This window comes from Taudactylus pleione, unplaced genomic scaffold (genome assembly GCF_031769625.1).
Source record: "Taudactylus pleione unplaced genomic scaffold, aTauple2 ptg000125l, whole genome shotgun sequence".
NCBI classification, from domain to species: domain Eukaryota; kingdom Metazoa; phylum Chordata; class Amphibia; order Anura; family Myobatrachidae; genus Taudactylus; species Taudactylus pleione.
Window position 1 is genome coordinate 2,201,806 of NW_028284527.1, and position 27,185 is coordinate 2,228,990.

The following is a 27,185-nucleotide window of genomic DNA, read 5'->3' on the forward strand; positions in this document are numbered from 1 at the left end:
CATCACGGTCTGGGTCCCCCGGCATACCTCTCCTCCGTTTGGTTCAGGTCTGTGTATGCAGCGCTGTGTCCTACCAGGCTCCGTGTCTGTGTAGTTGATAATCAGCGCTGTTAGTGCAGGAATTGATTTTCTTTGCATTGTATGTGGCTTCTGCTAGCGCTGCTGCCTGTACTTTCATTTTCTACTGTCAGCCTTTTCACTGTCCCTGATCTTTTTCTGCTAAAGCCCTTGCGGTGCGGTGATTGCAGGGTGGTCTCACACTATACTACAAGTATCAGTGAGAGGGGTCACATACTTACCATCTTGTCTGAGTGACTTTCCTCTCCAGCCTATGTGCACTACGTGTAAGGTACCAATAGCGGAGGGTGGAGGGTCGCGCGGAGGGGCTATGTCGGCAGTGTTATTTATTGGCGCTTCCAATTACTGTCACGGCCCCGGTACAGGAGCTGCCCTGGGCTTGTTTCACCCAAGCGCTTATGACCCTCGTGGGCCAGTTAGCTCCGCAGCCTGCGTTCTCACAGATGGGTTTGTCCCAGCAGTCAGTGGTGTCGTCACCCATGCAGGGTTTCCCGAGACAATTGATGGTACCACACAGTCTCCCTATTTCCCCTCCCCAGGTTTCTCAGGAGCCTGCGTGGGTTAATTCTCTGACAAGTTCTGTACAGCACTTGTCGGATGTGTTACAAGGGGAGTCTGTGTTGAGGCCACATAAGCGGTCGCTGGCGTCCCTCTCCGCTCCTTATGAGGATGACGACGTGACGTCTGATGATGGGGAGATTCTGGATCTTTCGGTCCAGGAACCTCTCCGTACTAAAGAGTCTGACACTAGGTCCAAGGTTTATATTCCTGGACTTATTTGGGCAGTCCGCACAGCTTTAGTGATTGAGGATGAAGATCCTCTGGTGTCCAAGTCAAAATATGCCTTTTTTAAGGATATTAAGGGTGACGCCACAGTGTTTCCTCTTTCGGGTCAGTTAGTGGACCATTTAGAGGAGGCGTGGAAACATCCGGGCAAACTGTCAGCCTCAGAGGCGTTTGGCGGTGGCTTATCCGTTTGCGGATAATTATTTTTCTTAGTGGGAATCCCCTCCACAGGTGGATTCTCATGTGACACGCCTAGTCCGAAGTGCCACATTGCCCATGCCCTCCATGTCTTCCTTGAAGGATCCTACGGACCGTAAGGTAGACATCTGCCTAAAGTCCGTTTATTCCCTTGGCGGGGGGGCAGCTGGGCCGGCTATGGCCATTTGTTGGGTAGCCAGGGCTATGGAGCGCTGGGCTGATATTTTGGAGGCGTCTCTCGATTCCGACACTTTGGCTGAACAGACCGAGTTGATAGGCAATCTCTGGGACTCGGTCACTTATATCAATGAGGCGGCCTTGGATATCAGTACCCTGGTGTCTCGGATTTCTTCGGCGGCTGTAGCTGCTCGTCGCACCTTATGATTGCGATCTTAGAAGGCGGACGCTGATTCCAAGAAGGGCTTGGAAGCTTTGCCTTTCAATGGAGAAGTCCTCTTTGGTCCGGGGATCTGGACAAAATCGTAGCCACACTGGCGGCAGCCAAATCGGCATGTCTTCCGTCTGCTGCGGTTCCTTCCGGTTCAGGTACATCGTCCTTTCGGCCTTACAGGGCCCAGGGTAGGCCTAAGACGCAGTCTTTTCCCAGACATGCTCGCCCCAAAAAATCGGCCAAGCCCCGGAAACAGGCCTGAAGTACCAGACATCCGGCCCCTAAGACCGATAGGCCTGCGGCCTGACGGTCCGGGCCTCCCTTTGGGGGATTCCAAAGTGGGAGGCCGTCTGCTGCAGTTCGCCCAGTGTTGGTAGGTTACCACGACACACTTGGGTTCTCGAGGTGGTTTCTCACGGGTACGCCCTCTCCTTTCGGCACAGGCCCCCGTCTCGATTCTTCACCACTGGTCTTCCATCAGACCGGAACAAAGCCACGGAACTGCGGAAGGTTTTGCACACTATGCTCCAGGCTGGAGTTATAGTGCCTGTTCCAATCTCCCAGAGGGGCCAGGGTTTCTATTCCAATCTGTTTTTGGTGCAGAAACCCAATGGGTCGTATCGTCCGATCCTCAACCTCAAAGCACTCAACAAGTCTTTGCGGGTGCCTAGGTTTCGGATGGAGACCCTACGGTCCGTCATTCTGGCGCTGGTACCTGGGGATTACATGGTGTCGTTGGGCATACAGGACGCTTACCTACATGTCCTTATTCTTTTGCGCCATCAACAGTTCCTCAGGTTTGCAATCCGCAACGACCACTTTCAGTTCCGGGCGTTACCTTTTGGCCTGGTGACAGCACCACATGTATTCACCAAGGTGATGGCGGTCATGGCGGCTTCCCTGCGGCTGCAGGGAGTCCGCATGTTGCCATACTTGGACAACCTTCTGTTGGTGGCAGGATCTCCAGAGCTCCTTCTACGCCACTTGGACCTGACCATTGCGGTACTACAATGGCACAGCTGGTTAATAAACTGGCAGAAGTCCACCCTGATCCCGTCTCAGAGGATTCTGCACCTCGGAGCCTTATTGGACTCCGGACAGCAAAGGATCTTTGTGATGGGGGGAAAAGATCTCTGCTTTGCAGTTGAGGGTGCGCAGTTGTCTGCAGAATCGCCGTGTGTCTCTGCACTCGGCGATGAGGTTACTGGGCTCCATGGTGTCGGTCTTCGACATGGTGGAATATGCCCAGTTTCACTCCAGACCTCTGCAGCAATTGATCCTGTCCAAATGGAATGGACTGCCTCAGAGTCTCAAATCCCAGACGATGGTGCTCACTCCGGAGGTTCGCCTGTCCTTAGCCTGGTGGTTGCAGACAACCATCTCAACAGGGGTCGTCCGTTCTGGGTGGCGAATTGGGTCCTGTTGACAACAGACGCCAGTCTTCTCGGCTGGGGAGCAGTCACGGGTCCACACTTGTTCCAAGGCAGGTGGACTCAGGCGGAAACAGAGCTTCCAATAAACATCTTGGAGCTCCGCGCGCTGTTCAGTGCTCTCCAGCAGGCACATCGGGTTCTCCAAGGTCACCCAGTGCAGGTCTAATCGGACAGCACTACCACCGTGGCCTACATAAATCGGCAAGGAGGAACCCGAAGTCGGGCGGCTCTCGTAGAGGTGTCCCGAATCCTGGTTTGGGCGGAACGCAATCTCCCGGCCATATCAGCAGTCTTCATCCCGGGAGTCCTAAACTGGGAGGCGGACTTTCTCAGTCGCCAGGACGTTCATCCGGGGGAATGGTCTCTGCACCAGGACGTCTTTCAACTTCTGGTGGACAGGTGGGGTCTTCCAGAGATCGACCTCATGGCGTCACGACACAACAAAAAGTTGCCGGTGTACGGGTCTCGCACAAGAGACGAAAAGGCGTCTCTGGTGGATGCTCTGTCCGTCCGGTAGACTTTCCGGTTTGCTTATCTGTTTCCTCCGTTTTCCCTTCTTGCACGGGTAATCCGGAAATTCAAACAGGAAGGAGGGACGCTCCTGTTGATAGCTCCAGCGTGGCCCTGGAGGCACTGGTTCTCAGACCTCCATGGACTGTCTGTGGACATTCCTCTGCGGTTGCCGTTACGCCCGGACCTCCTGTCACAGGGTCATTGTCTTCACCCGGACCTGACTCGGCTGTCTTTGACGGCGTTGCTGTTGAGACGGCCATGATAAGGTCCAGGGGGTTTTCCAGCTCTGTAGTGCAAACAATGCTCAGGGCTCGGAAACCGTCCTCTGCAAGGATATACCATCGTGTGTGGCATACGTTCTTCCAGTGGTGTCGGCCGAGAGGTTATGCTCCTCGGGAGTTCCGTCTGTCTAGAGTGTTAGCTTTCCTACAGGCGGGACTGGACCATGGCCTTCACCTTGCGTCTCTGAAAGTGCAGGTGTCTGCCCTGTCCGTCTGGTTCCATCGTAGGATTGCTGCAATCCCTGATGTGTGCACCTTTATGCAAGGTGTTCTCAGAATTCAGCCACCTTTTGTTCCACCGGTGGTGCCTTGGGATTTAGCTTTGGTCCTGAGGGCTCTCCAGGGACCGTCGTTTGAACCACTGGGCTCAGTGGACCTCAAATGGCTGACAGCTAAAACTATTTTCCTTCTGGCCATTGCTTCGGTCAGACGTGTTTCTGACTTAGGGGCTCTCTCCTATAGACCCCCTTTTCTGATTTTTCACAGGAACAGGGCAGAGCTGCGCACTCGTCCTGGTTTCCTTCCTAAAGTTTCCAGTTTTCGCATCAACGAGGAACTAGTTGTGCCGGCTTTTAACTCACCTGATCTTTCAGTGGGTGAGGCCACTTTGGATGTTGTGCGGGCCTTAAGGATTTATGTTGACCGCACTTCTTCATTTAGGAAGTCGGACTCCTTGTTTGTCCTTCTATTGCTTCCATAAAAAGGGTTGGCCTGCTTCAAAGCAGACTTTGGCAGGCTGGATTCGTATGGCCATTTCAGAAGCTTATCTTCATAAAGGCCTTCCGGTTCCTACCTCTGTGAGGGCTCATTCCACTAGGTCTGTGGGTCCTTCGTGGGCTGCTCGACGTGGTGCCTCTGCAGTCCAGATCTGCAAGGCTGCCACATGGTCCTCGGTCCATACCTTTGTGAGGTATTACGCGTTTGACACCTTTGCCTCTCAGGATGCTTCCTTCGGGCGGCGTATTCTCCTTTCAGCACAGGAGCGTCCCCACCCTTAAAGGATACTGCTTTGGGACATCCCCAAGGTATCCTGTGGATACCCTATGGACCCTGATGTAGAAAATGAGATATGGTAAGAACTTACCTTTGTTATCTCTATTTCTACTAAGTCCATAGGGTTCCACAGGACTCCCGCCCTGTGCACCTGTGCTGCAGATGGCCTCTGGTCACCGTTTTTTTCCCGTCTCCCTCTAGTGAGAATGTGATTCTTGTGTGTGTCCAGATCTTTTTTCTCTCTTCATTCTCCTCCTCCGGCCTATGGCTTGGTACGTAACTGAGATGCCTTGGCTCGGGGGCGGGGTATAGGAGGGGGACCCTAGTGCATCCTGGGAGGCTGAAAACTTTAACTCTATGGTGCCCGATGCCTGACGTCATCACCTATACCCCAAGGTATCCTGTGGAACCCTACGGACTTCGTAGAAATAGAGATAACAAAGGTAAGTTCTTACCATATCTCATATTTTTGCTAGTAAAATACTAGTAACTGTCTGCAAATCGGCTGATTGTTACCACACAAATCACCCGATTGGAATTGGTGAGTCAGGTTGTCCAACATTGATTTTACTGACCAATTGCTTTTTGGTTGGAATAGGTAATCTGTGTCCCCCATATATTGCCTATTTTTACTTATTTATTTTTTAGACAGTTATCTGCAAAATGCAGAATTGCCTCAAATGATTGCTTTTGTATGGGCCCCATTACTCCTGCTACTGTATGGAGATGCAGAGTAATGGAGCGTACACACGGTCAGATTTGTCAGACTTGTCCGATTTGTCAGATAAACGATCTGAACGATTTGACCAAAGTTTTGAACGATTTGAACGATTTTTGACTGCATTAAAATGAATGGAATCGTCCAAGTCTGACTGCAAACCCATCAGATGACAGATATCGTTATCTGACAAACGGGAACGCGCATCGTTGATCGTCCATCGTTCAGGCATGTCAGATATGAACGATTTTCCTTCAGATATGAACGACTGAACGATTTTTAAATCGTTATCGTCCATATCTGAAGAAAAAATCTGATCGTGTGTATGCACCATAATGTTAGGCACTGGTGAAACCTTAACCTTATAAGCTTCTGGTATGGTTCTCATTCCTAAAAGGGGAACATTTACTAACCATTTGTAACTACATTTACCCTAGGTCAGTTGCCCACTGCAACTTAATAGGAACTGTAAATACATAATTATGATGCCATGAGCGATTTTTTTACAAAAATGAATTATAGGAACTTGATGTTCTGAGCGAGTACGTGAAGTTGCTTTTCATATGTGGTAATTTATAAATTGTAATAAAAATATTGTAGCATATTATATATGTGGAATCCTTTTTATTTGGTACATGTGTGCATGTCAACCTCTTCCAATGATGATGTCGTGTGTGGGGTTTTTTTTTTTTTTTTTTTTTTTTGTCTAGCTAGTTAACATTTTGGGAAACGGGTGTTCCAAGCAGGCAGCTACGTTTTTATGAAAGAAAAATATTTGAAAGGGACACCAGAGGCGCTAAAAATGAGACTTAAAATAAAAATTAAACGTTCCTTATCTTTCTGTAAATGAGTCTTCAATCAAATCATTGGTCACATGCAAAAGAAATCCTCCAGATACATAGAAATATACACATAAAAATAGAAAAATAACACACATCGTGTAATGTTTTGGCAGTCTCCCCTTACAAGACCCTGTCTTTGAATGAGGCACGTAGAGTGTATTTTAATTTTCCTAGATCATCTTGAGTTCTAGGGGTATATTGACTGAAGAGCGGGTTTTTAGAATTGGAGTTGATAATAAGAATTGGATTGCTATAGGCAACAACTCCACTTAAAACCTGCACTCTAGTAAATACACCACCTAATGTTTTCAATGGGGATAGCAGACCTAAGATGCCACCATATAGTGTAATACTGTGTTTTGTTTTTTGAAAACAAACTGGAAACCTAGTGCAAATAATAAACCGCAAGGATCCTTAGTTGAAAAAAATGCAAGCTTACCAGACCGGAACAGGGCTCAGGACCTGATTCAGGAATGCACATACTTGCACTGCTGAACGAAGAATCCTGATGGTCGGGAATCTGAGCTGGCCCTTACTGCGTGTGTGCAGTACGGGTCCCGTGTGATCGCCGTTTGAGTGCGGGGAGAGGGCAGCGACTGATTACTTTTCCCAAAACTGAGGTGTGTCTGCTGTCGGCGGGGGGAGGGCATTTCGGGTCAGCAACTCAATTGTCATATGTGCGTGGAGGAAAAGATGTATGTAGTGTAATACTTATATGTAAACATGCATTTACATATAACGTAATATAAAACATTAGTATAAAATCAGACACTCGGGGCCTGATTCAGATTTGGGAATAGAGTAAACCTAGCTACACTTATACAATTATTGGGCCAATTTGCGACTAATCGGGTGATCGGCCTGATTTATTGTATAGTGTGTATGAACGATCGTTTCACCGATAAAACAGTTAGAAAACATCCACAAACTCCTTCGATTATCTGATCTGTCGGTCAAGAACAAAAATCTATGCCTCAAATTCCCGATATGGAGCAGTGTGTGCATTTTCAGTCTGCCCGTATTTCCTATGTTCTCCTGTCACTATGTCCTCATCCTTTGCGGGTGGACAAATGCAACATCAGTGTGTAGAAAAATCGCTAGCTTCTATGGAAAATTGCATAACGTGTAGCACAGATATTAGGGCTTTCAATTTTCCGAAAAATCGTCCTGTTTCTCACCCTGATTAAAAAAAATTGACCGTGTGTAGCTAGCTTTAGAAAGAGCAAGTAACTGTGCAACTTAGTAAAACCATGTTGCACTGCTGGTGGGGCAGATATAAAATGTGCAGGGAGATTTTAGATTTGGGAGGGAGGTGTCCAAACTGAGATCTAATTTGCAGTGTAAAAATAAAGCTTTCCAACATTTGTGGGCTACATGCAAAAGCAGCCAGCATTTATCCCACATGCAAAAAATGTAATGTATTTGCTCCCCTTTCATTGCAAAATGGTTTGTCAAAGTACACAGTTACTTGCTTTATCTTAAGCTGGGTACACGCCTATACAATAGTCAGGCCTTTTTTTCGATATCGAGAGAACAGCCATTGGATTGTATAGGTGTGTGTACGCTGTCCCAATGCAGGAGCGTTAGCCGATAAACTGCTTATAACGCTCCTGCAACAGCCGGGTTCGGGTGGTCGAATCCCATGTGCTGTTTAACATTTATTGGGCTGATCACCCGATCCCATAGAAGCCCGTACACACTATCTGCACAGTGTGTACGCGGTTCACAGGCAGCTGTTCGGGGGTCACACTGGGGAGACATTGTACGACTGACCGGGAGAGTAATACCCGATCAGCTGATTGTACAGGTGTGTACCCATCTTTATTTCCAAATCTGAATCAGGCCCTCGGTGTGGATACTGTATGTCCCTTCAGTGGTATTATCTGTAAAGAACTGCCAATGGTCAGTTCTTAAACAGAGTCCTAGGTAATCTCCTGGCTCTGCCTCAGCCTACTGCTGGATTGTTCATGTCCACCACTGCCCGAAACTACCCCCTTCCACCCATCTGCAGGCACATTTTAATCCACCCTGGGGTCTTTTTTCAAATATTATTATTAAATACCCGGGCCAGCCAATCCAAAACAGGCGCATCTGTTGCCTATACAAAAATCATCTAGCTATACACTCCACCTAATTTTTTGCATTAAGTCCGGTTTTTGACCGTGCACCAATTGGGATTCAAAGTTTGAAACTCATGATCACAATACGTCTCAGTCTTTATGGTGATTGTCTAATTCGGGAAGCGAGAACGCTGACTGCACATTGGCTGGACCAGCAGGTTCAATGAAACGTTTCCTGTTTTTTCCCTGTTGTCATGCCGCAGCCAGTGTTCCAATACGGTCACCTCCTGTTACGATATATTTTTTACCCCATTAGGTAGAGTTTTAATGTGCTGCAGATTGTATGTGTGTTTGTATTTTACAATCAGTGGTATTTTTGACTTCATGCTTAAGGACATCATTTGTATACCTCACACTCTGTCTACTAAAGAAGTGTTCTTTGTTCCCTAGTTTTTGACTTCCATCAAGCTGCTGATGGCATTCAGGAACAGCAGAGGCAAGAACAAGCGGGAAAGAAGTATGTATACTGCAAAACATAATCCTACAAGTATAATGTTTTTGACATAGCCCTAGTCTTTAATGCACAGGCGGATGTCTCTTTACTGACCAACAAGACTGGAATTATTTGTGAGACTCGGAATATCTTGAAGCAGAATAACACAGTATTGCTCAAGTGAAATGAAGAAAATGTGTGTGGATCATGTAGAAAATTAGAATAGGCTTGTTTCACCGCAGTCTGCTCCATATGTATTATGTGATAAAGATAACCTCATAGTAGCTGATAAATAGCTAGGTCATGGATTCTTAAGCAGTGTTCCAGGATACATTTTTGCAATGTTTCCTTGGTTTAAAACGTAAGGGATGTGGAAATTTATGTAAAAAACTCAAATTATATACTTATTGCATATATTTATATTTTACTTTTTTTTTTTTTTTTTATTTGAATTGTGATCAACCATTCATTCTTTATTTTTAAATACTTATTTCTTCTTCAGGGTCCATAGGGCCCCACAGGGAGACATTGGGGTGTAGGTGGGACCTGGAGGACAGGACACTAACAGCAAAGCTTTTCAATACCAGGATGCTCCGGTCCTTCCCCCTCTACCAGTGTTGGCTAACCTTGACACTCCAGCTGTTATGGAACTACATAACCCAGCATGCACTGCTACAGTTTTGCTATTAGGGCATGCTAAAACTGTGGCAGGGCATGCTGGGATATATAGTTCCACAACAGCTGGAGTGTCAAGGTTAGCCAACACTGCCCTATACCCCACCCATAGCCTGAGGGCACTTCAGTTTTGTTGGTGTCCGGCAAGTAGCTGGACCACCATTTTCTACTTCAGGGTCCATAGGGGGTCCACAGGGTTGACCTTGGGGTATAGGTTGGGAACCAAATCCGGGCACCACGCAGTTAAAGCTTTTAGCTCCCAGGATGCACTTGGGTCCACTCTCCCTATAACCCCACCCCCCAGCCAGAGGCACCTCAATTTAAGTTGGTGCCCGGCCGGAGTCGGGTCACCGTTACTGCAGGGGGGCTGCTTAGCAGCCCCTAAGCTTAAAAGAGTTTTATTTTATTATTTTTTACTACTCTTCAGAGCGGCAGCATCAGACTGTCCAATGGACGTCTGAGCTGCCGCTCCTACACCCCGCCGGCGCTGCGACGCCAGTACAGATCTGGGGATCGCAGCGGGACCCCAGAGTCTGTACTAGCCGGGCTCTGGAGGAATCCCTGGGCTGCTGCCGGATCGACGGGGACAGGTAAGTCGCGTGGTCACCGCTTGCGGTGATCCACGTGTGAATATGCAGCCTTATGCCTCCGGTCTCTGGGGACAGACCGGAGGCGCTAGCGGTGGCGGCGGGCTCCCCCTCCATGGAGGCATACCCCGCGTGTCCACTAGCCCACCAGGGATTATAGCGGCAGCGGGAGCCGGCATCCCGGGGGGTTAATTGCTAGCCAGGGGAGGAAGCCTTCCCTGTCTAGCGGCTCCTCCCCTCAGCTCAGCGCGCCTTTCAATACTACAGTCTGGCGTCGCTGAGCTGCTTCCTCCGCGGGCCACGCTTCTTCTGAGGTCTCCAGTGGCCATTATCTCTTTGGTGCTGCAGAACTCCTAGGATGTCAGTGAGCCCAGTCCCCCTGCGTACCTGGCCATTTGGGTGAGTGTACACAGCGCTATAGCCTTCCCAGACACTGAATCTGGGCAGTTGAATGTAGCGACATTGTGCAGTATATTATATGTCATGCTTATGTATGTATATATATTTTTCTGCATTGTATGTGACTTTTGCTAGTGCTGACTGTCTGCTTTTTCTCTCACCTGTCAGTGTATATCTATCCCTTTTCTTTATCTGCCCTAATACAGGTGTACCTGGGGTGGTTCTGAGACCTCACATATATATATTTGTTAATATCTGTGAGGTTTGTCACATACTGTTGCGTGCTGCACGTTGCCATATTTTAGATGGAACTGTGAGTTGCATACGCTGATAATGGGTCCCTGCAGCTAATCTTAGCGTCAGTCAGGACCGGTATGGCGCTGCTTAATATTTCCGTCAAGATAGTCAGATATATCTGACCAGGAGATTGCACACGATACTGCACCCATTATTGCGATCCTGCAAGTCATAGCCTGCAGGAATTAGTGCGGAGGATTTTAACTCAGAAAGGTTTATGTATGCGGCACCATCTGGTGCGGGGCCCCTTGCACGACCCCCTTAAAGGGCGGTTTATTTCTCAGGATCCTCTCCTTTGAGGATCGCCGGGCGGGCCCCATTGTCGTCACTCGCTTGGAGTTACTTCACCATACTGCCCTTTTGAACTCGGGGTATCTCGCAATTTCTTGCAATTTACCCCTGTGCAACAGACTGTCGCTCCCCGCCGGGGTTTTTCACAGTACATGAATTACCTCTGATACCACATCGGTCTGTCATTCCCCTTGCAGGGATTACCACAACGGCCACCCTGGTGATATATGCCCTGTGGTTACTGACCAGTGGCTCTGCCGTGAACTGGATGGTATATTCGGCTCTTTCCCTCTCATATGGGGGGAGCCGATTTCAAGTATTATTATCCCTGCTTTGGGGCTGGTAGCCAGGTTCATTCTGGATATAGAGAATGTCGATCCTGCACCTGTATCATACATCTCCCGTTTTCTGCCCAGCGGGTGGATCTCATAGCGGGAGTCTGGTTGTCGCCAGATACGAGGAGTCACAAAGGCCTCCTGTTTCCCATTCCCTGAGGGTCCTCACAAGTAATGGAAATCCCCTTCTGGGATGGATTTGTATGTTAATCATCGGGTTACAGGCATTAATACGCCTCCCATCCCGGCCTGGACGGATTTTACGGATCCGTAGGTGGTAACTTTGCCTGAAATCAATGTACTCGTTTTCAGGGCCTGTTGCCCGTCCTACCATGGCCATCGCATGGTGATGCTTTTGTGACGTTTTTCCCCTCCAACACGTCCTGAGGTTCAAATATCTTTTGCCGCTCACATAAAATATGCAGTGGTCATATGTGGGATTACCTCATGGGATGCCGGTCTTCTAACTTTCAGGGTTTCGGCGGCGTCTGTATCCGCCGCAGTACCCTATGGCTGCGTTATGGGAAAGCAGAGGTGCACACTCCTTCCATGGGGAAGATCTTGTTTGGTCCTGACCTTGACAAGATCGTTGCATCATTGGCAGTATCACTAATGGGGGGAGATACCGTCTTTAGCTACTCCCACTACATTCGGACTAACTCTGTTAAGTCTTTTTGTCCTCAGGGTCAGCCTAAAGGCCTGTTTTTTCCTAGGCTGTCGGCCTCCATGGGGGCCACCATATCCAGTACCGAGCAGTCCTGGACTTCCGGACGACCCTGTTTCTACACCTGAGGATATACCCTCAGCCTGACGGGACAGGTCTACATCTGGGGAATTTCCAGAGTGAGGTACTGATTCTCAACGGCCTCTCATTGCTCAGGCAGCCTCCTCACAGGCATTGTTACACGGGCCCTTCTTCAGACCTGATCAGGGCCTTACAATCCCAGAAAGCTATACAGTCTTTGTGGTAAGCAGAGCTATTTCGGCCAACCTCACTATCTCAGTGAGGGACTGGTTGTTCTACTTTCTTTCTGGGGCGGTGACCGACTGGTCCTCATTTGCCTATACTCTGTCTCAAATCCCTGAATCAGATTCCAACGGTGCCTGGACTCGGGTGGAATCGTCCATGCTCCATCATCCGACGTTTGGAACCTGGGGATTTTAGGGTATATCTGAGTATTCAGGATACGTACCTACGGGTACGTACAGAGCCATCTCATCAGCATGGGTTCAGGTTTGCTGTGCCACAGCAACACTTGTAAGTTTCGGGCTCTGCCTTTTGGGACTGTCCTCAACTCCACCGGGGTTTACCAGCCTTATGGATTTTCTGACAGTTCACCTGTTCAGGGTATCCGAATGCTCCTTTCTCTGGACGGTCTCCTGCTTTTAGCAGGATCACCAAGGTACTTTACCGCCAGGTCAGGATAACCGTGGCTTCTTCTCGGCACAGATAATTAGTCAACGGAGAAAAAGTCCTCCCTACATCCCTCACAGGGTTTTCTTCATCTGGGAGCACTGCTGGATTCTCAGACTCTGAGAATTTTTCTGGCGTAAGACAAGATCTCCACTCTTCAACTTGGAGTGTGCGGATATCTACGCATTCGACATATGTCATTACTCTTTGTGATGCGCGGTCTACCAGAGTGTCTACCTTTTGGTAGGGTGGAATGTGCTCAGTTCCATTCCAGACCTTGCCATAATTGACTCCCCTCCAGATGGATCGAGTTTTTCCCATCGGATCGATGTTCGAACGATGATACTTTCTCCAGAGGCGAGTTGGTCTCTGTCCGGGTGGCTATGGCCATCTCGTCCAGGGTGTTCTTTGCTACAGACAGTGTCTGGTCCGCATTCGTTTCGGGGCAGTTGGACGTCTGTCGTTTCTGTCCTGCCACTTAACTTGTTGATACTTTAGGCTGTCTTGGACCTTCACTCTGGCCTAACCCATATGTCACGGTAAACCTGAATAGGTTCAGTCCGACAGTGTCACAACAGTGACTTCCATCTAGGCAACACTGGTAGTTGGGTGGCAATGTCAGGTATGTCATCCATTCTGACATAGTCCAAGGGTCTTCTCCTGGCCAACTCTGCAGTCTTTATTCCCGGAGCTCTCCATTGGGAAGCGGGCTTCCTCAGCTGTTGCGACGTGCATCCCGGGGACTAGTCTCTTCTCCAAGAGAGGTTTCAACTCCTGGTGAGCAGAGGGGGCCTCCCTGAGGGGATTGATCCTCATGGCCTTCTGACTTGATCACACATTACCGGTGTTACAGTCCAGCTCCAGGAGTACTGAAGCTACCTTCAGTGACTCTTTGTCAGTGAAGTGGTCCTTCCACTTTGTGTACCTGTGTCCTCCGGTCTCCCTTCTTCCTCGAGGTCTTCGGAAGTTTAATTCGAGACGGAGGGGCTTTCCTTCTGGGGGCTCCAGTTCGTCCCAGACATCACTGGTACTGAGATTTTCGGAGTCTCCTCATCGATACTCCGTTCCTACTGCTTCACTATCTGGACCTGTTGTCTCAGGGTCCTTGTTTTTCCCTGGACCTGGATCGTTTGTCTTTGACTGCGCCCCTACTGTGGTCCTAGGGCTTCCCTGGCTCTGTCTTCATTGAGATGTTTAGAGCAGATAGGCCAGACTTTGCTGGGATCTGCCACGGACTGTGGCATACATAATTCTTATGGTATCGTACCTGTCGATATGATCCTCCGGTGTCCAGGATTTTCAGATATTCTGGCATTCCTTCCGGCTGGCTTGGGTTTCACCCTTGGCCTGGCCTTCCTGACAGTGCGGATCTCTACACTGTCGGTATGGTTAAGATATGGAATTGCTCCGCTCTGGTATCCAGTTCATCCTTTGGAGTGTTTTCTGGATTATGCCTCCACTTGTCCTCCCTAGGGACTCCTGGGGAGTTAGTAGTGGTTCTTTGTTCCGTCCGGGGACAGTCAATGGAACTGCTGGTGGTGATAGCCATTACATGGTCTATTGTTTAAGCTCTCTCTCTCTCAGGGTGTTTAAATCAACCAGGAGAGTGTCTGAATTGGGAGCGTTCTCATGTGGCTCCCTCTTCTGGAGGGCATCATGTCAGGGTGTGAGTTGCTCTCGCCCTGTATTTCTTCTTAGAGTGGTTTTTAGGTTCCATATTATTCTGGAACTTATGGTACGGCCATTCAGTCCCCAGTCTTCTCGGCTGGTGTGGCCTCATTGACTGTGGTCCGGCCTCTTTGGCTTTATATGATCCGTTCAAGTTCCTTATGGTAATCGGACTCCTTATTGGTGGTCTGCGGTTTCTGGTTTTCACAGGAAACGATGGCCGGCCTATAATGAAATGTTGGCTGGATGGCCTCGTATGTCTTCCTCAGGGGCCTACCCATAGGTAGGCATTTCTGTCGTTGAGGCTTGTTTTTTCTCGGGTCATGTAACCCTCGTGGGCGGCTCGTTGTGGCGCCTCGGCTGTTTTGCCTTACTAGGTGTCCACGTGGTCTTCTGTCCAAACCTTCTTTTTTTAAGGTTCTAGGCATTGGTTTCCTTTGCCTCTCAGGATGCTTCCTTTTTGGCGACGGATTCTCCTCTCAGCACAGGAGCGTCCCCACCCTTGGTTGAACTGCTTTGGGACATCCCCAAGGTCAACCCTGTGGACCCCCTATGGACCCTGAAGTAGAAAACAAGAGATATGGTAAGAACTTACCTTTGTTATCTCTGTTTCTACGAAGTCCATAGGGTCCACAGGGCGCCCGCCCTGACGCACCTGGCTTCATATGGGCTGTGTTACTGGTCACCGGTTTCCCGTCTCCTTTTCTGTGAGTATGGTTCTAGAGTGTTCCAGTTTTCTCTCTTTTTCTCTCCTCCTCCGGCCTTTGGCTACTTACAAACTGAGGTGCCTCTGGCTGGGGGGTGGGGTTATAGGGAGAGTGGACCCAAGTGCATCCTGGGAGCTAAAAGCTTTAACTGCGTGGTGCCCGGATTTGGTTCCCAACCTATACCCCAAGGTCAACCCTGTGGACCCTATGGACTTCGTAGAAACAGAGATAACAAAGGTAAGTTCTTACCATATCTCTTGTTATAATGGGGCTGACTTATGTAGCCCAAGCTTTTATTTTCATTTATTGAATTTTTTTTTAATCCCGTTTGCTGGGACCCACATAATAGTGCAGTCTTGCCTCCTTAGACAGACCAGAGGCGCTGATGTGGACTCTGGAAAGGCAGCCCATCACTCCACTAGACCACCGGGGCATTAACATACTAGCATAGAGGCATAGTTAAGGCCAGGGGACCCGGTGGTTAACGTCAGCCAGGGAAAAAGGCGCTCTCCCTTCAGCCCCTCTCCCAGCTCAGGGCGCCGTTCCACTGTGGTCCAGGTGTTGCTGCTCCGCCCCCTCACACTCACGGCAGCCATTTTAGGCAAGCAGATCTCTGGGAATTTCTGGGTCCAGTCTCCCTGTATACCTCTCCCAAGGGCCAGGTCATACAGCGCTATTTCCTACCAGCCACTGTGGTCTGTGTAGTTATTAGTGCCCATTGCAGAAATTGTGATTTTTCCTTTTTGATTTGTAAGTGACTTGTGCTAGCGCTAACTTCTCCTTTTCTATACTGTCAGTTATAACTGTCTTCTACTGTACCCTGTCATACTAAGTTATAGAGGGTCATTGTACCTCACAAACATGACAGTGTTGCACACTACTTGGTGCCAGATCTAACATGGTTGCACGCTCCCTGGTATCGGATGTAGTGCTTTTGCAACTAACTTGTGCCTTTATAAAGCACTTTCGCTCCAGGGGGGCTACCAGCAGTGCAGTTGCACACTATATTGTGCTACCTTTTATATACATATATTGCCCTGTTGCACATTACCTTGTGCCATATATAGCGGCGTTGCATACTCCATGCTCTCAAGTTTAACACTATTGCATACATCGTGCCATATATAGTGCTGTTTCATATGATATTGGGTCATATATAGCACGTTTGCACATTGCAGTATGTGAAATATGGCACAATGTAATGTGTTTACTGCATTGTATCATTACTATGGCGGGCAGAGGAAAGAATAATAAATAGCCTCAGGATCCTGCCCCTATTCTGTTGTCCTGGAAAGCCTGCTCAGCGGGTTTAGCCCCAGGGGACTTTATTCAGGATGGGCTTTGCACTAATTGCTACACAGCCCCGGTGTGTCTCCCTCAGGACCCTCCCTGGGCTACCTTTTCACAAATGCTGGCAAACATTTTAGAATAGAGAGCAGTCCCTGTAGTGGCTCCCTGTAGTGGGATGGCCACAGCAGGTACTCCCTACAAATCCTTTGCCTCCCCCATGGGTAGACATGCTGTCTTCCTCAGTACAGAGTCTGGCTACTACTTCTACAGCCTTGCAGCAACTGCTACACAAAGAAAAGCCTTTACCTACCAAACCCTTTAAACGGGCTCTGTTTTCCACTCCGTTATCTGATATCACATATCATCTGGGGTGGCGGAAGATGCAGACCTCTCTGACTCCATCTCCAGAGAAGAGGAGCCACCCTCTAAGCTAGATATACCTACTCTTGTTAGAGCTGTAAAATCCATTTTTCAAATTGAAGAGGATGAACCCACTCCGAAGAAAAACTGCACATTTTAAATGACAAAAGGTAGTTTTACCAGAGTTCCCTCCAATCAGACCAGCTATCTGATCACATGAGTGAAGCATGGATCATGCCTGGTAAAATGTTTCAAATCCCAAAATGATTCAGTTCCTTTTACCCTCTTCCAGCTATTGATTGCACTAAATGGGAAGTTCCCCCAGCGGTGGATTCTCATGTAACTCGTTTGGTTAAAAATGCCATGTTACCCATTCACACTGCTACCTTTTTGAAGGAGACTACAGATAGATTATGACAAACTTCTATAAGTCTATTTTGGACATGTCCTCTCCTTCCTGAAGCAACCCCCCCCCCCCCCCCCCCCTTCTCCCCAACAATTCTTTTGCACAGGACCTCCATCGGGCTCAACCAAGGCCCCACTGCTCCACAAAGCCCTTCAGCCCTTACTGAATTCAGGAGTAATCATTCGGGTCCCCTCCTCACAATGGGGCAAGGTCTATTATTCTACCCTTGGTTCAGAAGCCCAATGGGTCTCATTGGCCATCTCAGATCTCTGGACAAGTGTATCAGGGTGCCCAAGTTTCGTATGGAAACTCTGTTCTATTATCCTAGCTATGGAGCTTGGAGATTTCCCTGAACATTCAGGACGCTTACCTACATGTCCCTTAGCGCCTTCTCGGCAACAATATCTATGGTTTGCTATACTACAGCAACATTACCAATTTCAGGCTCTACCGTTTGGCCTTTCAACGGCCCCTCAGGTTTTTACAAAGATCATGTTGGCCTCACTTCATCATCAAGGGATCAGACTGCTCCCATACTTGGACGATCTTTTGCTGTTGGCAAGCTCCCCAGACGCCATCTGCAGGTAACAATTACCTTTCTACACATACACGGTTGGCTGATAACTGGAAGAAGTCTTCCCTGACACCCTCTCAAAGGATGGTACATTTGGGAGCCCTCCTGGACTCTTGAGTTCAGAGAATCTTCTTGATGGCAGAGAAGATTTCAGTGATACAGTACAGACTACGCAGACTGCTTCACAGTTGCAGAGTGTCGATTCACTCTGCAATGCAGGCCTTGGGATCAATGGTATACACCTTCGACATGGTGGAGTTCGCCCAGTTTCACTCAGGCCCCTGCAACACCTGATCCTATCCAAGTGGAACAGACTACCTCATCTGCTCAGATCCCAGACGATGAGCCTTCCCCCAGAGGTTCGCCTGTCCCTAGCCTGGTGGCTACAGACTCCCCATTTGAACCAGGATTGTCCCTTTTTGGTTTCCAGATTGGGCTATCCTCACCACGAACGCAAGCCTCCGAGGGTGGGATGCAGTATCCAGCCAATAGTCCTTCCAGGACCGATGATGCCCAATCGAGGCAATGTTGCCAATCAACATCCTGGAACATTGAGCCATATACAGAGGTCTCACTCTGGCTCAGAATATTCTGAAAAACAGGCCAGTACAAGTACAGTCTGACAACGCCACAGCTGTGGCCTACCTCAATCATCAAGGGGGCACACAAAGTCAATCAGCAATGACGTAGGTGTCCCGCATTCTCACATGGGCCAAACGCAATCTCCCAGTCATCTCCACAGTGTCCGTCCTGGGGAATCTCAATTGGGAAGGAAGCAGATTTCCTCAGCTGTCACGATGTGTATGCAGGAGAATGGTCTCTAGACCCAGAAGTATTTCAGTTTCTGGTGGACAAATGGGGTCTTCCAGAAATGGATCTCAAGACACAACAACAAACTTCCAGTTTAGGCAGCAAGAACAAAGGACCCCAACGCAGTCTTCCTAGACGTGGACTTTCGTGGAATTATGCACAGTCCTTTTTTTTTTTAATAGCTCCTGCTTGCCCCAGACGTCATTGATACTCAGGTCTTCTAAAGACTCTCCATAGACTTTCTTCTTCAACTTCCTCTACGAGTAGACCTGTTTTCTCAGGGTCCCTCCCTGTTTACATCCGGACCTAGCCCGTCTGTTTTTAACGACTTGGGATTTGTCAGTGGTGCTCAAAGCACTTCAGAAACCTCCCATTTGACCCTCTGGAATCTGATATCAAATGGCTCACTATTTAGACTTTCTTCTGGCTATAGCATCTGCCCGTAGGGTATCTGCTTTAGGGGCTCTTTCATACAGCTACCCCTTTTTAATATTTCATCAGGATAGGGCTGTTCTTAGAACTCACCCAGGCTTCCTTCCTAAAGGGGCCTATCCATTAGCAGATGTTCTTCTGAAAGATTAAAGATAAAAGAGATCTATTGAAAATTCCATTGGCTGTGCTGAAGATATCTCATGTACACGACAGATTTTTGCAAAAGATGAACGATATTGCATGACATCATTCAGGAAGTGGATTTTTTTCTCTCCAGTGCTTTGTAGCTGCTGTTAATATCGTTCGTCGTTTACCGCATATAAACTGCCAGATGTTTCTAATATCTGGTAGCGATATGCGATAATTGACCAACATGTTGGAGAGAGGAAATGAAAATTTATTGAATGGGGGAGTGCGCATCTGTCATCGTTCAGGGCCTATCCATTAGCAGATAAATTGAACGACTGAATGATATATTGTTCAGTCGTTCAATTTATCTGCTAATGGATAGGCCCCTTAAGGTAGTTTCTCACTTTGACCTGAATACAGAAATTGTGTTTCCGACCTTTAATCCACCATACCTCTTGGCAGGTGAAGCCTCTTTGGATGTGGTCCGAGATCTACGTGGACCATACTACTTCCATCAGGAAATCCGACTCTCACTTCGTCCTATATGGATTCCACAAGAAATGATGGCCAGCTAACCGACAGACTCTGACCAGATGGATTTGCATAACTATCTCACAGGCTTACATGCAGACGGGCCTTCCTGTGCCGACTACAGTCACTGCTCATTCTGCTCACTCTGTGGGTCCCTCGTGGGTAACCCGGCGTGGCGCCTCAGCTGAGCAGCTATGCAAGGCGGCCACCTGGTCTTCTGTCCACACCTTTCTTAGGTTTTATGCCTTTTTGATTCATTTGCCTCTCAGGATGCTTCCTACGGGTGTAGGGTTCTCCTAACAGCGCTGGATTGTTTCCACCATTGAGCAACTTCTTTGGGGCATCCCCAATATCTCCCTGTGGAGCCATTGGGGCATCCCCAATGTCTTCCTGTGGAGCCCTATGGACCCTAAAGAAGAAAATTAGTTATGGTAAAACTTACCTTTTTGTTAACTCTTTCTTCGAAGTCCATAGGGTCCACCATGGCCCCGACGCACCTGGCTTCCATGAGTTTCTTGTTTCCTTCTCTCTGTGAGAGTGTGATTCTTCAGTGTACCAGTCTTCCTTCTCTCCTGTCCTTCTCCTGCCTTGGACTTGTTAACAAAACTGAAGTGACCTCAAGCTGTGGCGGGGTATAGGGGAAAGGACTGGAGCATCCTGGGATTGAAAAGCTTTTGCCGTTGGTGTCCGGTCCTCCAGGTCCCACCTACTGTACATCCCAATGTCTCACTATGGACTTCAAAGAAAGGGTTAAAGGTAAGTTTTACCATAACTCATTATTCCTTTTATTGCAATATTTAACACTATTATGAAAAAGTGGGTATCAATTGATGTAGCCTTTATCTAAAAATGTATCTGTCTGCATCTTTTAAATGCAAAGATAACTTGCTAACATACTAAATATTTTTTTTTGTTTTAGTTTGGGAACTACAAAGAAGGGCATTGGGCCAGTGTATTCTTCCAAAGCTGCAAGAAGTGGCCTTAGGATGTGTGATCTTGTATCAGATTTCAATGAATTTTCTAAGAGGTTTGTAGAAGAAATGATTTTATGTATGTAGCAGTGTGTGTGATGTAAAAAAAAAAAAAAAACTATACTTAGCAATGTTTTGGCACTGCATTGTAACCTTAACACCGACATGTCAAATAGGGAAACTCTAAACCTTTTTAAAGGCAGCAAGAAACCAACCCTACCGATCACAACTCTGTCGCCGTTCACACCTCTTTTACACAAGTGTATAAATGCATAACATGAAATGATACACACAGCTGGAACTTTTCATCTAAAACAAACTGTGTTCCCATCTATCACTGTATACAGATATAAACATGTACAGGCACAATGCCTTATGGCACATATGTGCAACCTATGAGCCCCGTACTCCACATTGGGGTCCCAAAATCGAGCTATCATTCTCGATTTCATTCTGATAACTGTTATAAAGACTTGTGTTGGTGACTGTAGGATGTCACTTAAAGTGCCATTAAATTACTAAATGACTTTAAAAACTATTGTTTGAGCAGTACGAGTACAGTTTGTAAAGCGGAGCAGAAATTATACTGGTTATTTTGGCAGCAGTGAAGTGATATCTAGTGATGGGACAGCCAGCTCATGCTAAAAATACTCAGTATTCAAAAATAATGAGGTTCTTTGTGCAAAATGTCTCATGCTCGCATAAGTTGCTAAATATTTATAGCAAAATCAGGCAAACTATTGTTTTCTATTTAATGACTCTTCATTTCAGTTTTCTGAAATATTTAGCTGAACATTAAGAGAATCTTTAACTAGAGGCAATTTAAAGAATAGGGGAACAACAACCCTTCTCATTTGACACGCACATAATTTTGCAGAAAGGCAGCTGGCTAAGGAATGTTGAAAATACACTTTTATTATATTTCACAAGAGACTGTGTCTCATCACTTTCTCCATCTATGGGGTGCACGTTGGCAACTGGAGCAGCAGTATACAGAATAAATGATTGCCACTCATTTTGAGTAGAACTCTTCATTCTGATGTGGTCCTAACACTGGATCTTGTATGACCTTGATTTAAGGTCCTGTATTTGAACTGAAAGGCCTTAACAAAGACAATTCAGGTTTCCTTGAAATTTTGGCACGTCATTCATTCTGTATATTATTAATCTGGCTGTCGTCATGCATTCCACAGACGAAGTAGGAAGCCATAAGCTACAATCTCTTTTGTGAAATAGAGTATAATAATTTCTTCCCAACATGGCAACAATAACATATGTTACAGTAGAGACATAAAAAAACACCTTGAAAGATTATACACTGATCAGCCATAACAGTAAAACCACTGACTGGAAGTGAATAATTATGTGTTACAATTGCACCTGTCAAGGGGTGGGATATTTTCGGCAGCAATTGAACAGTCAGTGTTTGAACTTCATCTGTTGGAAGCAGGAATGATGGGCAGATCAAAGGATTTGAGCGACTTTGACAAGGGCCAAATAGTGATGGCTAGGCTACTGGATTAGAGTACCTCCAAATCAGCAGGTCATGTAGGGAGTTGTCGATATGCAGTGATTAGTACCTACAAAAATGGTTCCAGGAGGACAATCTGTGAACCAGCGACAGGGTCATTGGTGCCCAATGCTTAGTGATGTGCGTGGGGAGTGAAGGCTAATCCATTGGTCGTATCCGACAGAACAGCTACTGTAGCACAACTTGCTGAAAAATTTCATGCTTGATATGATAAAGGTATTGGAACACAAAGTGCCTTGCCCCTTGCTGCAGACAGGGCAGAGTGCCCATGCTGACCCCTGTCCAACCCCAAAAACACCTACAATGGGGTCAGAACTGGAGTAATGGAAGAGGGTGGCCTGTTCTGATTTATCCTGTTTTCTTTTACATCATGTGGACGGCCGGGTGAGTGTGCGTTATTTACCTGGGCAAGATATGTCACCAGGATGCAATATGGGAAGAAGCCAATACATCTGTGGCAGTGTGATGCTCTGGGTAATGATCTGCTGGGAAACCTTGTTGCAGATCGAGTACAGCCCTTCATGGCAATAGTATTCCCTGATGTCAGTGACCTCAGCAGGATAATGTGCCCTGCCACACTGTAAAAATTGAATCACAAAAAAGCGACTATAAGATGTGGTGCGCAACACCTGCTACCTACTGCCTGACACAAAAAGAGGGAAACTCACAAAATCCCAATATAAACAAAATGATAAATGTTTTTGTGTAGCCGAATGGCGCTGGATATTCTGATATAAAAATATAGGACAGATAATGTGGTACTTAGTCCTTATAGCAGATGTAGAATCCTGACGTGTCTCCTCATATATGGAGTTCTCGAGGTCTCCCAATATTGTTCGTTTAGTACCCAGGGTACGCTTTCACTACACCCGACCAACGAATAGAATTATAGATACCGTAAAGAAAACCCACCAGTCCTTTAAAGACATTTTTTTCTGTATTTATTCTTTTTCATGTACTAAACTAACAATATTGGGAGACCTCGAGAACTCCATATATGAGGAGACACGTCAGGATTCTACATCTGCTATAAGGACTAAGTACCACATTATCTGTCCTATATTTTTATATCTGAATATCCAGCGCCATTCGGCTACACAAAAACATTTCTTATCACACTGTAAAAATTGTTCAGGAAAGGTTTGAGGGACATGACAAACAGTTCAGAGTTGACATGGCCTTCAAATTACCCAGATCTCATACTGATCGAGCATTTGTGGGATGTGCTGGAATAACATGGAGGCACCACCTTGTAACAAACAGGAGTTTGTACCCGATACCACAGGACATCATGAGTGGTCTTGTAGAGTCCATGCCTCTATTAGTCAGTCAGTTGTTTCTGCAGCGCGAGGGGGGCATATACAATATTTGGTAGGTGGTTCTAATGTTATGGCTGATCAGTGTAGATTGTGACTCTTCCCAATCCTTCCCATTGGTTTGTTTTTCCTCTTTGCTGAGTGTTAGCGTACATTTTATTTCTACTTCAGGGTCCATAGGGGGTCCACAGGGTTGACCTTGGGGTATAGCTGGATCTGGATCCACGGGCACCACGCAGTTAAAGCTTTAGCTGCTCCCAGAATGCTCTTGGGTCCATCCTCCTCTATACCCCGCCCCCGAGCCACAGGCACCTCAGTTTGAGTTGGTGCCCGGCCGGAGTCTGGTCACCCTGCGCAGGAGCAGCCCCCAAAGCTTTTTAATTAAAAAAAAAAAAAAAAAGAGCCTGTTAGTGTTTATTTTTAACAGGGGCTCTTCAGTGTGGCAGCGAAGGGCTGTCTGTACAGACTCTCACGCTGCCGCTCTTACTCCCTGCCTCTGCTGCGACGCCAGTATCGCACTGGGAATCGCGGCAGGAGGCCAGAGTCCGTACCAACCGGACTCTGGGGACCACCCTGGACTGCTGCCGAAGTCGCCGGGGAGCAGGTTAGCTGCGAGACGCCGATTAGCGGGGGCTCGCGGGTTTTGCTATAAATGCAGTCCTTTGCCCCACGGTTCTAGGGGACAGACCGGGGGCTGCTAGCGGCGGCGGCGGGCTCCCCCTCCATCGGAGGAATACCTAGTCAGTCCACTAGACCACCAGGGTTTTTTTAGCGGCAAGTGGGATGCCGGCAACCCGGGGGTTAATGGCTAGCTAGGGGAGGAAGTCTTCCCTGTTTAGCGGCTCCTCTCCTCAGCTCAGCGCGCCTTTCAGCACGTAGTCTGGAGTCGCTGAGCTGCAGTTACTCGGCCACTCCTCCTCTGAGGTCTCTGGGGGCCATTTTCTCTGTGGCGGCGCAGATCTCTCAGGGAGCATGCGGACCGGTCCCCCTGTGTACCTCTTCCCCGATCAATGACAGTGTACACAGCGCTTTAGCCCTCCCAGACACTGAATCTGGGCAGGTTGATTGTAGTGGAAAGGTGCAGTGAGTATATCTTCTCTGCATGGTATGTGACTTTTGCTAGTGCTGCCTGTCTGTGCTTATTCTACTTACTGTCAGCTTATACTTATCCCTTTACTTCTCCTACAAGCCCTACAGGTGTGTGGGGGAGGGGCGTTTCTACAGACCTCACCTATATAAATCACGTATTTGTGAGGTCCGTCACATACAGTTGTGTGCTACACAGTACCATATTGTGGGCTGTTGATCAGCACACTGGTGAGTGCGCTTGTTTTCTGCTCTGTTGCCAGATATATTTATTTATATAATATATTTTGCCATGTCGGAAGAGGAGATTGAGCACTCCGTGGCTCCGGTGTTGGTCTCCTGCGGATGCTGTTCTGCAGGAGTGGATAGGGAGGATTTGTCACAGGATGGCCTGTGTAGACAGTGCCAGGTGGTTCCTGGCCCATCAAAACCTCCTATGACGCAGGAACCACCATGGGCGATGTTTTCTCAGGTGCTGGTGTCTATTGCGGACCGTCTGTCGGTCCGAATGCTGTCCCCCTACTAGGGCGTTGCCCCAGCCAGCCATCCCCCATTCCCCGGGTGTCCCACAATTATTGCGGAGCCCCCCCGGGTCTAAGTCTGTTGGTCCTTATGTGGGGTTACCTGTGTATATACAGGCTTCCCCTGTGTCGCAGCAGTCTGTGGTGCCCTTCCAGGCCCCTGTGGCGGCTCCTCCACCCTGGGTGGAAGTGCTCTCCAACTCAGTACAAAATTTGGCGGCCCCGTCTTCGGCTTTTCAGTCAATGTTGCAGAATGACATGGCTTCTAGGGCGTCAAAACGCACACTAATGGCGCAGGCGGCGCATTTATCGGACTCCGAGGGGTCCTCAGATGATGGGGAGGTTCATGATAACACTGACTCGGACACATCGGTCCAGGAGGTAGATACCAAGTCGTCCATTAATGTGCGAGCACTGGTTAGGGCGGTGCGAGCCATTCTCCTAATAGAGGATGAGGCACCAGCTCCTAAGTTGAAGTATCCTAGTTTAAAAAAAAAACTAAGGTGGCTTCTACGGTGTTTCCCCTGTCTGATCAGTTGACGGATCATATGGCGGTGGCTTGGCAGGTGCCCAGTAAGCGATTCCTGCCACAGAAGCGGTTGGCTTCTAATTATACTTTTCCTGAGGCACATTGTAAAAAATGGGAAACTCCACCAGCGGTGGATTCCCATATCACCCGTTTAATAAGGAGCGCTACTTTGCCATTACCGTCTATATCCTTGCTGAAGGATCCCACGGACAGAAAAGTTGAGACTTGCTTAAAGTCCATTTACTCCCTCTCAGGGGCAGTGGCCCGACCGTCCATGGCCATCTCCTGGATGGCCAAGGCCATTGAGGGTTGGGCCAACGCATTAGAGGATACCTTTCCGGACGATGCTACGGATGTCCAGAGGGTGTTGTTAGGACAGATGAGACGCTGCTTCCTACATTGGAGAAGCCTCTTTGGATGCTAGTCTGCTGACCTCTCGAGTATCGGCTGCAGCAGTGTCTGCTCGCCGATCCTTATGGCTGAGGTCCTGGAGAGCGGACTCTGATTCAAAGAAAGGCCTGGAGGTCTTACCTTTCAATGGAGAATTGCTATTTGGTCCGGACTTGGACAAAATAGTGGATACCCTGGCTAAATCCAAGTCAGCTTTCCTCCCTTCAGCAGCAATGCCTGCCAAGGTCCGGAGCTCGGCTTTTCGTTCCTTTCGGGGTAAGGCAAAAGGTCAGTCCTTCCCGAGGCAGTCGGCAGATAAGACCGCCTCTAAACCCAAGAAGCAAGCCTGGAGTGCTCGGCGCCCTTCTTCCAAGCAGGAGGATAAACCTGCTGCCTGATGGGACGGGCCTCCCTCTGGGGGACCTCGGAGTGGGAGTCCGACTTCTCCAATTCACCCAGTGTTGGCACAATACCACCACGGATGCTTTGGTGCGAAAAGTAGTCTCTCAGGGGTACGCCCTGTCTTTTTGGGTCAGGCCGTCCCACCAGTTTTTTTGCACGAGTCCTTCTCTGGACAAGACCAAAGCTTCCCAGATTCAGGTGGCTATACAATCCTTGCTACACGCAGGGGTCATTCTTCCCGTTCCGCAGTTTCAACGCGGGACGGGGTACTATTCTACTGTTTCTAGTACAGAAGCCCAATGGTTCTCATCGCCCTATCCTGAATTTGAAGTTTCTGAACAAATACCTCAGAGTTCCCAGGTTCAGGATGGAAATGTTACGTTCCAACATTCTGGCGATGGAACCCGGGGATTACATGGTCTCCCTGGATATCCAGGACGCCTATCTCCACGTGCCCATAGCACCGGCACACCAGCGGTATCTGAGGTTTGCTATCCTGCAATATCACTACCAGTTTCGGGCGTTGCCTTTTTGGCCTTTCCACGGCTCCAAGGGTGTTCACCAGGGTGATGGCAATTATGGCCGCCCACCTTCGGGGCCAGGGTATACGGCTACTGCCGTATCTGGACAATCTTCTTCTGCTGGCGAGCTCCCCGGAGGTACTTCTTCGACATCTCCACCTGACCATTGCTTGTCTTCAGGCACACTGGTGGTTGATAAATTGGAAGAAGTCATCTCTGATCCCATC

The 27,185-nt window shown here is 48.1% G+C and overlaps 1 protein-coding gene across 1 annotated transcript in view; it reads left to right on the top strand.

The window, feature by feature from the left end:
• Window positions 1-27,185, top strand: part of LOC148523896 (adenylosuccinate synthetase isozyme 2) — a 177,522-nt gene that overhangs the window by 43,486 nt on the left and 106,851 nt on the right. Inside the window, exons 5-6 of the mRNA XM_088472490.1 lie at window positions 8,744-8,810; window positions 20,611-20,718. Coding sequence (XP_088328616.1) covers window positions 8,744-8,810; window positions 20,611-20,718 — 175 coding nt within the window. The remainder of the gene's footprint in view (window positions 1-8,743; window positions 8,811-20,610; window positions 20,719-27,185) is intronic.